The 12856-nt window shown below is 43.0% G+C and overlaps 2 protein-coding genes across 3 annotated transcripts; one reads left to right on the forward strand and one right to left on the reverse strand.

Annotated features, from left to right (window-relative positions):
• The first annotated feature begins 210 nt into the window (after nt 1-210).
• ttll3 (tubulin tyrosine ligase-like family, member 3) lies at nt 211-6100 on the forward strand. 2 transcript variants are annotated; one of them, XM_046076586.1, is made up of 14 exons: nt 211-299; nt 726-794; nt 886-1004; nt 1121-1289; nt 1726-1781; nt 1951-2079; nt 2187-2301; nt 2554-2670; nt 2792-2972; nt 3706-3854; nt 4180-4423; nt 4590-5025; nt 5119-5353; nt 5433-5646. In XM_046076586.1, exons 2-14 carry the CDS (start codon nt 779-781, stop codon nt 5501-5503), a joined length of 2037 nt encoding a protein of 678 aa, XP_045932542.1. In that variant the 5' UTR covers nt 211-299; nt 726-778; the 3' UTR covers nt 5504-5646. The 2 variants fall into 2 exon arrangements, with proteins under 2 accessions (XP_045932542.1, XP_045932541.1); XM_046076585.1 differs by having other exon boundaries at nt 5119-6100.
• A 1621-nt stretch (nt 6101-7721) lies between these two features.
• LOC123956844 (class E basic helix-loop-helix protein 40-like) lies at nt 7722-11522 on the reverse strand. Its single transcript, XM_046029323.1, has 5 exons — nt 11117-11522; nt 10901-10964; nt 10554-10661; nt 10035-10158; nt 7722-9809 (listed from the first exon to the last, which is right to left on the reverse strand). The coding sequence occupies exons 1-5, from the start codon at nt 11185-11187 to the stop codon at nt 8896-8898; spliced, it is 1281 nt and encodes a 426-aa protein (XP_045885279.1). The 5' UTR covers nt 11188-11522; the 3' UTR covers nt 7722-8895.
• Between the last annotated feature and the right edge of the window lie 1334 nt (nt 11523-12856).

Genomic DNA, 12856 nt, shown 5'->3' on the forward strand with positions numbered 1-12856 from the left:
ATACGTGCATACAAACGACGTATCGTTGCTGTTTTAATGGTTCTTGTGCATGTTGCCTACACGTGTAAGCGACACGGAAACTGATAAGGATAAATGATCCTCTTTCTTCAACGCATGGCTAAAGGTGTTAGATTTTCATCGACCTGCATGGCATCCTGTTTCTCCTGGGTACGGTTGTTATGGCAACTATAAACATTGTGTGGGAGCATGCACCGTTGTTATGGGAACGGGAGCATGAAGTAAGCAGGACTGAGTCTATGGACACAGTGGTCGAGTCACTGGAGAGGTGACAACATTAGGTTTGTATCTTACTGTTCAACTTAAAATCGCTTCTGTTTTTGTTGATGTAGCCTATTTTAGGAGCAGTGTGTGCGCATGTCTAATTGCTGTCATATATGGCAGAGAGTTGAAGAGAGAGAATGTAGATCTGTTTCCAAAATATACAGGCTATTTCCGTTTTTGTGCATGCCTATGTACTGTATGTACTGCATGTCTGCCCGTGTGCGCATGAGTAACGTTATGTCAATGTGAAGCTATGACAGCCTCAGTCAGCTCTGTCCAGATTTAGATGCCTGCTTGACCCAGTTTACGTTCTTCAGTAGCTACAGAGACAAAGTGTATGCCATGTGGGATACCAGAGGAGACCATCTATCCATGATTTTATATCCTATCATATGATGACATGATGAAAAATAATGTTGTTTAACATATTTCCGCTCCCACAGGACTGACCACTGTATGTTGTTATCATCTGAAGGGGAAACTATATAATAATAACATGCAGCAAATGCCAGGTAAGTGAGTATACATTTACATACAAATACACCCACATGCATGAGCATACGGTTACTTTATATTGAAATTTGACCAAGCAATTTGTCTCAGTGTTACAGTCCGCAGTGGCTCCAGTGGAGGGGAGGTTACGTCGCATTGTGCCAAGCCTGCCAGCGATCAAGCCAGACAGGCTCAAAACAGCTAAAATGATGGTGGAGAAAGCAGTGAAGGTGATTATATATAACAGCCAGACTTCACTGTCACACCTCTGTATATTACCACACTATCCACTTATGTGATATGTGTCCTGTTGGACTCTTTCTCTCTCTCTTCCGCTCATTCTCAGTTGAGGAAAGTGTTTTCAGTGCAGGGACCCTATCCTGTGATCCGCGCTGCCTTATGGGCCAGAGGGTGGATGGAACGCCGTTTGCCCTATCCTGCCCAGAGAGCACCTCATTGCCACGGAGATGAGGAGGAAGGTGGTGATGATGGTGATGGCGGTGCTGATTTTACTGGTGAGGCAATGGGTTTTAAGAGAGCTACCAAATCAGACATTTTAGAAAACAAGCTGTTGTGTCTTTGCCATTAAACAAACTGAAATCTTATTAGTCTCAAAGCCTATGGGAAGAAAAACAGCTTTATATAAGTGTTTGACATACTGGGAAAATAATGGGTTTGTAGAACCTGTGCACAATATTTTCCCTTAACTGTCTAAGCTAAAAGTGCAAGAGGGGTTAACGTATATGTAATTAGAACACTAGTTCAGATGGATAGATGGACACCTGATAAATGATCCTTTGTGTACCACATTACAGACACCAACCTCTACCACAGACCCCTACCCTTTTAACACACCCCTCTACACATGAAAGCCCACATGCACACACACACACACACACACACACACACACACACACACACACGCCCACCTCTTTACTTATCTCTTCACAGACAGAGTGGATGACGGCGAGAAAGAGGAGAACGTTGATGACATGTATGCCCTCATGGTAAGATAACAGTTCATGTTAACCAACATGCCACTGACAGACGTTCTGAAAGCAGCTGAATGTGCTATTATTGTTATTCTCAAATTACACCATTTCCATGGGTCTTTTATTCATCATGCTGTGCATTCTAGCTCAGTCAGCTCGTTAACTTTTCCTCGACTTTTTCTAGTCTCGTCTGGCTCGAAATGAAACTACATATTTCTACTGGACAACACGCCGGGATTACATAGACTGCCGCTCCTTACGGCATGACCAAATGACCAATCACTATGCAAATTCGGGAACGTTTACTACCAAGGTCTCATCTCTAAAGAGTTTCTATTGATTGACTAGAATAAATGCAAGTTGCTCAACTTTGATCATAGGTCAGCTAGTACTCTCTATCTCCTATTCTGTTTCTTTCAGGTGGGGCTCTGTGTGAACCTGCGTAACCTTCAGTGGTTTGATGCAGCAGATCCTGACACCTTCTTCCCTAGATGCTACAGGCTTGGAGCAGAGGATGAAAAGCATGGATTCATAGGTCTGCTATATGGCTCTAATAACACATAGCTAAAATCATGCTCAATCAAAGGTGCAGTGATGTGTCTGGGTGTAAATGGAAGACGGAAAAATCGTATGTGGATATGAGATCTATTAGGTTATAAGTGTAAAAGGGGGTTGTAAGTGAACAGTCACAGCCGCTGTTTTAGTTTTATTTGTGATATATTATCATCTTAAACAAAACTACTTGCCTTTTCTCTTGTCCTCTTGTTTTTTTTATATGACAATGAAGAGGATTTCAGGAGGACAGCATGCACCAGCCTGCTGCAGCATGTGGTTGAGACAAGTAGATGGAGGAGAAAAGGGGCAGAGGGCGAACAACAAAATACCACAAATGGTGTCTCTGATGGTAATACATGCAAAATGAATATAAAATGCACCTTTGAAAATTGTGACCCAGACATGAAAAAAAGTGCGGGTCAGGGAGAATGTAACAAATTCTTTCATATAAATCTTGTATCTCTCTCCAGAGCTGGATATCTCGGAGCGTCGATTTGTTGGTCCAGGAATGATCGATCTGGCTTTAAATGTGTGTCAAGAGTTTCTCAGTGTTTTAGAGCACGGTGACATTGATGTGACTGTAGAAACATCCCCCTCCGTGGAGGAACGGCAGTGGGCAGAGTTTCTGCAAGACTACTACATGGTTGTGCAGTGAGTATGTTTTCCGGGAGCTTCCTAGATTTGCTAGAACGATCCTTCTTAGGTCGCACTAAATTTATGTGCAGTACTGACAGCCCAAGTCAGCTTATCATATGAATATAGGTCATTAGAAACACAGTAAAACACATCCTAAAATCTTAAAAGTTCTTATTAGGTGAAGTTCTGAACTGTATCAGAAGCATCATACATACAGTATATAAGTATGTCTTTAAATACATTTTCTCAATGCTGTCTAAAGTTCATAAATATAGAGTCACTTAGGTTTAGGGTTTGTGTATCAGTCACTGGAATGACACAGCATATTCCAGTTCCACACTACTGTATATACAAATACCATAAAGTAAACATAATACCACATGCTACTCTTTATAGTGCACTGTTTTGGCAGTTGGTAAACAGCCATTTTGTAAATAAACACGTATGCAAACAGACCTCATTAAGCTCTACCTCGAAAACATTACTACCTATTTTAAATTTAAAAGCTGTCTGCTGGGAAGACTTGTTGCCACTTACACAATTACTGTACAGTATGCAAATTGGACATAGACATTACTGCAAAGATGTAGCAGGTATCAACACATACACTACTGTAATAATCTGGACACATAAGAGGACTTTGAGGCGATAACAAGCCCAGTTACTGTCCGGAGTAAAGCATAATAGTAACATTTAGTGAATCTCTACATTAATAAACTCAGTCTGTGAGTCTGATGTTTGTGTGTAGTGAAGGTGCCTTGATTAGGGGTAGCAGAGTGTTTGTGGAGCGCTGCCAGGCCATGTTAATCAGACTGCAGGAGGTATGCCCTCAGCTGGATACAGATGGACTAAAAAACATCTGGATCATCAAACCAGGTGCCAAGTCAAGAGGACGAGGTGAGTTTTTTTTTTGTGTGAAAATAATAAAAGAGTAGTTACATTGTATTCTTATATATTTGTCACTTCTATATTCTCAATGAATATAACTTGCTGTGTAGTTGTGAACATTAACTGTGACATGCAGATGTTACTACTCGTTTTTTTTTTTTTTTACATTTGATTTAAAAAAATAAAATGCCCACAATTCCCCTCAGCTTCAGTGTGATGGAGGAATGTTAGTCCGCTATTTGTTTAGAAGGCTAGGAAACACCATGTCCTCTGCCTGATAATGTTGTTGTCAATAATGGTTTATTTAAGCCAGTTTTGGTGTTTAACCACCCAGGTATTATGTGTCTGAATCGCCTGGATGAGATTTTGGCACTCGTGGACAGCGACAGAGCCCTGACTAAAGAGAGTAAGTGGGTGGTTCAGAAATACCTGGAACGTCCTCTGTTGGTCCATGGCACCAAGTTTGACCTCCGCCAGTGGTTCCTCGTCACCGACTGGAACCCTCTGACTGTCTGGTTCTACAGAGAGTGCTACCTGCGGTTCTCCACTCAGCCCTACTCAACGAAAACTCTGGACAGGTCAGACAAAAGAGGAAACCCAATAATATACTTTTACTTGACATCTTATATCTTTGTTAGTCGCTAGTTCTTTGTAAAGGGATTTAAAAATGCAAGTAGGACTAAATATACCCATTTTTTTCAAAGCACATTTTATACTTATCATCACGGACATTATTTTCCTTAGCTCAGTCCACCTGTGCAACAACTCCATCCAGAGGCACTTCCAGCCATCCTGTGACCGCCACCCAGGAGTGCCTGAGGACAATATGTGGTCCTGCTCTCAGTTTAGGGCCTTTCTGCAGCGCCAGGGCCATGGGGCCGAGTGGGAGTCAGTGGTGGTCCCAGGCATGCAGCAAGCGGTGGTCCGTGCCCTGCAGACAGCCCAGGACCTGGTCGAGCCCCGCAAGGCAAGCTTTGAGCTCTATGGAGCCGACTTTATGCTGGGCAGAGATCTGAGGCCCTGGCTTCTGGAGATCAATGCCAGTCCCACTATGGCCTGTTCCACTGCTGTGACCGCTCGCCTCTGCCCTGCTGTGCAGCTGGACACACTGAGGGTTGTGCTTGACCGACGAACCGATCCTAGTGCTTACACAGGAGGCTTCCAGCTAATCTACAAACAGGTTGAAATATCATTACACATGAGGCAATAGGTGATCATTTCCAAGACAATTTCACAACAAATGTGTTTGTGTTTTAATTTATCGCCCTCCCAGGCTGCTGTTGAAGTTCCTCAGTATGTGGGAGTGAACCTGCTGGTAGAAGGAGCCCCCATAAGGCGATCCAGACCTCCACTCCATAGACAAACTGTTATTTCTAACCCAACTCCCACCACCCAGTTCCCATCACCAGAAGATGTTCAAACAACACATAAACCATCATGTGAGAAGATCTCCGCAGTCTCTGCTTTTCGCCGTTCAGGCAAGGAGAACCGAGCTGTTGGAGAGAAAAGTAGGCAGCTGACATCAACATCTCCTAAAAGGGAACGTGAGGGGAGAACAGAAGTTCTGAATACCTCCTGTGTTGGCAGGTCCTGTTCATCTGAACAGCCTTTGGTGGTACACACTGAACCTCAGAGGAAAGCGCGACGTTTGGGTTTGAGCCTTGGTGCCAATGGGGCAACTCTGGTCCCATGGAGCCTTTCCTTTTCCGTCAGTCCACCTCACAGCATGTCAGATTGCAAATCTCTGCCCAACCCAGGCCATGGCTCACACAACTCCAGATCCTTCCTTCCTCAGACAGCTTTTGAGCCCCAACACAGGACTTCTACCCGGGTTGTTCCTTCGCTCCAGGGGCCCCTTCCTACCCTGGAGGTCTTTAGCTTGCGACCAAACATTGTGGCTGGAACCACTGCATGTTGTAATCCAAATTTGTCCTCTCATCTCAGCGTTCACAGGCATCAGTTGTTCCTCCGCTCTGAAAAGAAAAGTATGGCCAAAAATGAAAGAGAGTGGACAGGGGAACATAAACACTAGTGGTGTTGAGTGTTAAGAAGATGAAACGCAAACAGTAGGAAGTGCTGAAGAGGTTTTGTCAGCAACAACATCGTTATCAATTTATATTTTAATGGGTCACAGCCTAATGAACAGCATATTGTCCATTGCCGGTGGTTAAACATTTAAGCTCCTATGTGCAGAATTTTGATTTGATTGTAGCATCAATAAAAATATTCTGATCATCAGATTTGTAGAAACATGAGACAATCATGGTAATGGGCTTATTTTGGCTGACTGGAATCAAAATATGTACATGTTTTATGATAATGTTATGAATGTAACAACAATTCAATATTCAATTCAATATTAAGTTAATTTGTATTAAAACAAAGTGTGACAGATATTCCAAGGTGACTGGGTAGCAAATATATTATGAAATAATCACTTATTCCAGTGAAGATTCCATGAAATCTTCTGTGGAAATCTTTTTCCACAGAAGATTTCAGTAATTTACCAGCAGGATGTGGGTATTTTAAATTGCCAGCAGGTGGCAATAAAGGCTGATGATCTAACTACACATTTATGCCAAGGCCTTTCTGAGAGAGGGATTCCAAAATGAAATAATTGGTAGTCTTTCTTCCAGATGTTTGTACTTATTCAGCAACACCAGGTTGATTTGGTCTTTCAGCCTCTTTATAAACATAAAGTCAAAATGTGAAAATAGCTCTAAACTTGTTTAAGAGCGGTGGGCATCTCTCATTAAACGGTTGACCACTGCTGAATTAACAGACCTTTCCTGAATGATTTAGAGTTATTATATAACTTTATTATCAACATTTAAATATATATATAAATACAATAATTTGTTGGAAACGTAAAATGTATTTTTTTCCTTAATTGGACAGATCAACAGAAATAAAAACAGACAGGAAACAATGAGGGAGGGAGAGATGAGTATGAAGTTCAACAAAACGTCAAACCGGAGTTATTGTGATTATATGGTATGCATCTTAACCACTAGGCCTCCGGGACCCAACTACTGAGATGAGTAGCATTATTTAACTATAGAAAATGATTATGGGTGTAATGTGTGTATAATGGGTGCATGCAAATAAGCTTGGGAACGTTATCTCATCACAGCAATAACACATGGTACTCCTACTTAAACAAATTAATGGAATTGGACTCAAAAATAATCAGTTTAGGGGGAACTAATGACATTTATAGTGCAAGTTGTGCACTTTAGACTTCTGTTTGTACAAACAAACCATATTTAGAATGAAACAACTCTCCTTCAGCTCTGAAATGATACGTGGTCGAAGGGTTTGCGATGTTGAGCATCGACATTGGGCCTGTGTACATATGCAAACGTGTTGCTGTCTGCAGCATGACCTAAACCTTAATGATGGTAAGTGCTGTCACATAGCTGACAAATGTGATTGCACAATCCAGTACAGGTGGTGGTGATAAGTAGTATTGGTTGATTAATGCATCTACATGTTTTGATGTAATTCTCCAGTCTGGGCAGTATAGTGCTGGGTGTGTAAATACAGAGAGAGAATAACATTTCATATTGGATTGAATCATGCACCCAATGGGAAACAGACATGTCAAGGCTGTTTACAAGATCCAGATGGATCCTGATTACTGCTTCAGGAGATTAACCAAAACTGTTTACACTCGCGTGTATTTACTTGTTGTTGTATTAGTGAGCACAGACGGTTAACCAGCAGGAGAGCCAGGCTACAGAACTGCCATTACATAAGTGTTCCCTGTGACATGAATGTTGTGACGCTGTAAAAGAACTAAACTAAATAGACTGGATGTCATCTCTAGGTGTTTTCACACCTCTTTCATATACTGTACATATAGTCAAAGCCATCTTCCACAGGAAAAAAATACTTTATTAATACACTTATATAATGTATGTCAACATTTATAGACAAAATATGTACATCAAACATCTTTCATGTAGGTCCCAAAATATAAAATCTCAAGTACCTCTTTCTATAGAAAACTAGTCTTCTGGTAAAACGTTTACATTCACTTCTCTCCTCCTGACTCCTTTGACTCCAGTATTCATACGTAGTACAGAGAATAAACATCTGAGATTTATCAGCTTTTCACAAGTAAAAGGCAACAGCAAGAACAAACACCAGGTTTGACTTGAGCAGAAACAGATGTTGAGTATGCAGACCAGGTCCAGCACAGTGCTACAGTATGTACACAGTTTCCGAGTACACAACGTACAATTGTCCACACTCCACTCTCCTTCGATCTCGCCGGATGGACAAGTGTGCAAGGTATCAAAAATAGAAATGTACAAGAAGTCTATAAACAATAATTACATAAAATCCATCTAAACTGACTGTTTGTCAGTGAAAAACAAGACTTCTCATTCCGCACGGTCATGTGATGACCCATTAGTTCATCCATTCATTGGGTGTACCCTTACTCTTGGCTGTACATGCTTTAGGAAACCCTTGTATTTTACGTTGCCAGTCATCATAGTGTCTAGTTTGAAGGGCATTTTCAGTGATGATAATGGTGACCTACTGGACACAGGCAACAAACTTTGGGTGAAATATTAGCGCTAACATTTGAGGCAACACTTTTTCTAACGATGGCGTGTCTCTCTATTGCTAAAGCTACAAGTGAGATGCATCAGTGTCATCTGCGGTTATTCTTTAACAGCAGCATCTAAAACACATCTTTCTTTACATTCAACCGCGTGTGTGTGTGTGTGTGTGTGTGTGTGTGTGTGTGTGTGGCCCAGGCCCAGTTTATGATACATATGCACTGAGTAAAACACTGAGCTTTAAACATTCAGCCAGAGCTTTGCATCCTCTGAGTGCGGATGGATGTTGCTTTCCCCTCCATCTCTTCTTGATCATTTCTACAAGTTCTCTTGTTTGCTATTTGACCTCCAGGCTGAGAAACAGAGAACAGGTATGAGGATGGACTATGGAAAGGCTCAGTCTTGTTCTCATTCCTACTACTGTCTCTGCTCCTGGGCACTAGAACAGGATAATCTCCTCCCCCCTGTTCTCTTATCTCTCAGTCTTTGGTTTCCAGGTTGAGGGGTGGTACCTGCTTCAGCGCCTGAAGGAGGGCAGGGGAGTCCATGGGGGTCTGAGATATGGCTGGGGCAGGAGAGCCTCCCCTGGGAGACAACACTAGCTGAGGTGGAGGCGGTCTTTCGCTGGGCATGGTGGATGAAGAGCCTCCCACACCAGGGTAGAGCATGGGCACGGCCCCGGGGTACCAGCATTTCTCTAGCATTGGCAGGTAGGCGGCAGCAGAATGTGGAATGAGGTAGAAAGGCATGCAGAGGGGATGTGGCGGAGGCGGATGGTTGGGGGATACGCTCATGTAACTCCCATAACCGCTAGAGGACGATGATGATTCTCCACCTGAGAGCAGCTCATCCTCAGACGACTCCACCCGGGGTCGTTTGTGGAACTGCTCGTCATCCTCCTGCTTGATGCTGGAGCTCTGCCTCTCACCCAGCGCTCGCTTCAGCTGGCTCTCCTGGCCGTAGTAATCTGGACGTCCCTGTGGCGCCCCAGGCTCAGTCTTCTCCAGCTCTCCCCCATAGCCGCTGTCTGTATCCGTATCACTGCCACTCTGCTCGCTGCTCGGGGGAGCGTACGCCCGCTGGATGACAGGCACACAGTTCCTCCCGTAGCCCTCGCTGGGTTTAGGAGGTAAGCTGGTGGGAATCTCCTTGTGAGTTTGGTGCTGGTGGTAGGTAGGGATTTCCTGGGGTCGAGGGCTGAGAGGGGTGCGGGGTCGGACCGGACTTTGCAACACCTCTGAAGCTAACTTGTGAAGGTGATTGATCACATGGGATGGCGCAAAGTCTCCATCAGTCTCATGATTGGCGAGATACTGAAGAATCTCCTTGGCACACATGTGGAAGCCAGAGCGGAACATCTCCTCTGACTTCTCCTGGCTGACAGGAGGCTGCTCTGTAAGCACGACAAGAAACCACACAGTCAGACATTTGACACGGAAGTAGCAAAAAAGAGCTGCACTTATTTTCTCGTAGTCCTGCATAATCCTGTCATTGTGTATTCATCTTGTCAATTTACATTCTGTAAAACAAAACCATCCTGTTTCACAAGCATATTTGTGTGTGTGTGTGTGTGTGTGTGTGTGTGTGTGTGTGTGAATATGATTGATGTGCAGCTCACCAATTTGCATGCCGTTCTGCAGAGCGAGGATCTTCTGCTGCTGTTGCTCTAGAAGAGAGGTGAGGGCTTTCACGTGCTTGAGTGTAAGCTCTAAAACCACAGCCTTCTCCAGATGGCCCAGAGTCTGTAGGAAACACACATAGTCAGCACACCATCTTATACAGCTCATAGACACTAAGCTTTACTACCCATGTACATATGATCTGCGAGATTATCACAAGCAGCAACCATTAAGGCAAACATAATGATTAAGAAATGTTTAACAGAATATGGAATAATATAAATTTCATATATAATATGCAGTCTGGAGTATTAATTATATTACAGTTACATTCAATCAGATTGACCTGAATTATTAAAATCCTCAGTTTAAACAGTTGCACATGACAGAGGACACATCCTCTTTACTGCTGACGCACTCAGCTCAGAGGATGTAATACCACTGAACAGCCACTCGATGGTGTGTGCCACTCAATACAGCGTATCCCATTATCCCTCCAAGCTACAGCATGAACTTACCGTGAGTTTCAGGTGCTCTGGTAATAAATCTTTCAACTGAGCGATGCACTCATTTATCCGGTCACGCCTTTTCTTCTCAATAAGTCTGTGAGGCAGCTTGTAGGTTTCCTGCAAGAATAAACAACAGTGGGTTAATTCAGCTGATCTGAGAGCACACAGCTACTAGCTCTTTATGATCAGAGGCAGTCACACCGATAGGGAGGACTCCAGGAGTTATGTCATAACAGAAATTAGGTCAACCATTTATGGGTCTAAAGGACTACTGCCAGCCTAATTCCTCCCTTAAGTTCACACCCTTTAATAAAAACTATATGGTTATAACAAGTTTTGTCAAAATAAAAACTGACCTTGCTCTCCTCTCCTCTCTTCATTCCTCGCCTGGGTTTATAAACATACATCGGGAAATCCATCCTAAAGACATAAAAAAGAGAAAGAGAACAGCAGTGAGGTATGAGGTAATGGTTTGGTGAAGTGTGAGGTGCAGAATAAATACTATATCAAGTGCGTTAGAGGAAAAGGCTACAAGGTCTAGTACAAACATTTTTTTTCTAAACAGAACTTACCCCTGCACGTCTGACACATCAGCCTGGTGTTTGGACAGAGGAGGTGGCTGCGCGCTTGGAATCCGTTCCATTCTTTTTGCTCCAATTACGCAGTCAAAGTCGAAGTACTGTTCCAATGCAGTTACAAATAAATACGCATTTATTCACGCATTTATTCAAAAAGTTGTAAAGCAGTAGTTAGTGAAACTAAAATGCTTTTAAAAAACGGTCCAAAAATGTATTATTTTAGACTAGTCTTGCTAATGTAGTCGAACGGTTATTTTGGGTGTGAAAATGGTTTCACGTTAGTCCCCGCGATTTCCAAGCCGTGGTCCCGCCGCAGAAGGAAGGCAACCTTGTTGGTGGCGCGTTGGGAAAGTGGGGGAGGACAGAGCGACGAGTTAAATAAACCCTCTGACTCTCAGCTCAGCCTGACCTACCTCTGTCACATGAGGCTCACGTGTCAAACAGCGCTGTATCCTCGGCGGAGGGACGGCCCACTTTCTACCGATAAGCAGCCTTAGTGGGCGGACGGCGGCGGACGTCAGAGAGAAGGGCGGCGCGTGTCGGATCCCGTGTACCACCATGCTGAAGTGTATGGAAACAAGGCTGAGCTCGCCACGGCTCTGGGAACGTGCAGGCAGCGGAGCCGTGCAGAAGTTCAACAGGTCTGGGGCAGTGGGTATGGTAGCAAGCCTGCTGCCAATAGAAATAAACAATAACACAACTAAAACGCAGTAGTAGCCATAAGCATAAATAACATATATATACAGGTTTATCATACAGCAGTGATGCCACGAAATGTCATCAAGTGCGGTGAACGTCACTTTAACTGAGTGCTTCATGAGTGTTTAATGATGCATTGAGGTTTTATAAACATCATGAGCTCTGCACTCAGTGAACAATTGTCTTTATATTTGTAGTTTTATATTCAACATGTCATTTATTTTGTAGGAACAATAGCAGCTTCTTAAGCCTTATTATTTTCCTTTCAAGTTAGACATAATTCCCACAAAACATAATAATCATATTGATAATGACACTAATAGTAGGCTAATACCACTACAACAACAAAAACAACAACAACAACAACAGTAATAATAATGATAATAATAATAATAATAATAATGATAATAATAAACATTCAGCAGTGCTTAAATATCAATATATATGTCTCCATGTCTGGAGGTCAGAAATCCAGTATCGACAGTGGTGTTCCCATGTGCACCTGTGCATGGATGAGTGTGTTGAGTCCGTGTTTGTTGTCATGAGGCGCTGCCGGCTGTCACGTTGATCTCCTCATGGCCCCTGGAGCCTGCTGAGCGCGCAGGGCACATCCAGCACACGCGGCTGCACCTGTTTGCTGCTGGCTATAAGGGCAGGTCACAGCGGTACAGCCTTTGTAATGCAGATTTTCATGAAATAATTTTCTTTTTGCAAATGAAAAGGTGAAAATAGACAGGTTCATTGAAATTGACATCGAAATGATCATGATTCCTCGAATATTTTCCAATGACCTTAAAGTGGTGGTATTATGCTTTTTGGCTTTTTCCCTTCTCCTTTATTGAGTTGTATATCTTTTTTGTGCATGTAACAGGTTTGCAAAGTGAAAAAGCCCAAAGTCCAGCCCAAAGGGAGTTCCCATCTCCCACAGAAAGCTCTTCTCTGAACCGCTTGAAAACAGCTCGTTTGTAGTCCAGCCCTTCACTTCCTTTACTTGTGACATCACAATGAAAACGCCTCATAAAGCTTGCCAAGCGG

Source organism: Micropterus dolomieu, linkage group LG18, assembly GCF_021292245.1.
Source record: "Micropterus dolomieu isolate WLL.071019.BEF.003 ecotype Adirondacks linkage group LG18, ASM2129224v1, whole genome shotgun sequence".
Lineage (NCBI taxonomy): Eukaryota > Metazoa > Chordata > Actinopteri > Centrarchiformes > Centrarchidae > Micropterus > Micropterus dolomieu.

What these genes read in the sequence shown, in the direction of transcription:
- ttll3 (XM_046076585.1), top strand. An exon ending in CGGGAACGTTTACTACCAAG is followed by an intron (nt 2,080 to 2,186) that starts GTCTCATCTCTA and finishes TGTTTCTTTCAG; the next exon opens with GTGGGGCTCTGTGTGAACCT. An exon ending in TCAACGAAAACTCTGGACAG is followed by an intron (nt 4,424 to 4,589) that starts GTCAGACAAAAG and finishes TATTTTCCTTAG; the next exon opens with CTCAGTCCACCTGTGCAACA.
- LOC123956844 (XM_046029323.1), bottom strand. Translation starts at nt 11,187, where the DNA reads ATGGAACGGATTCCAAGCGCGCAGCCACCTCCTCTGTCCAAACACCAG. An exon ending in AGAGAGGAGAGGAGAGCAAG is followed by an intron (nt 10,662 to 10,900) that starts GTCAGTTTTTAT and finishes TTATTCTTGCAG; the next exon opens with GAAACCTACAAGCTGCCTCA. An exon ending in GCAGAACGGCATGCAAATTG is followed by an intron (nt 9,810 to 10,034) that starts GTGAGCTGCACA and finishes TCGTGCTTACAG; the next exon opens with AGCAGCCTCCTGTCAGCCAG.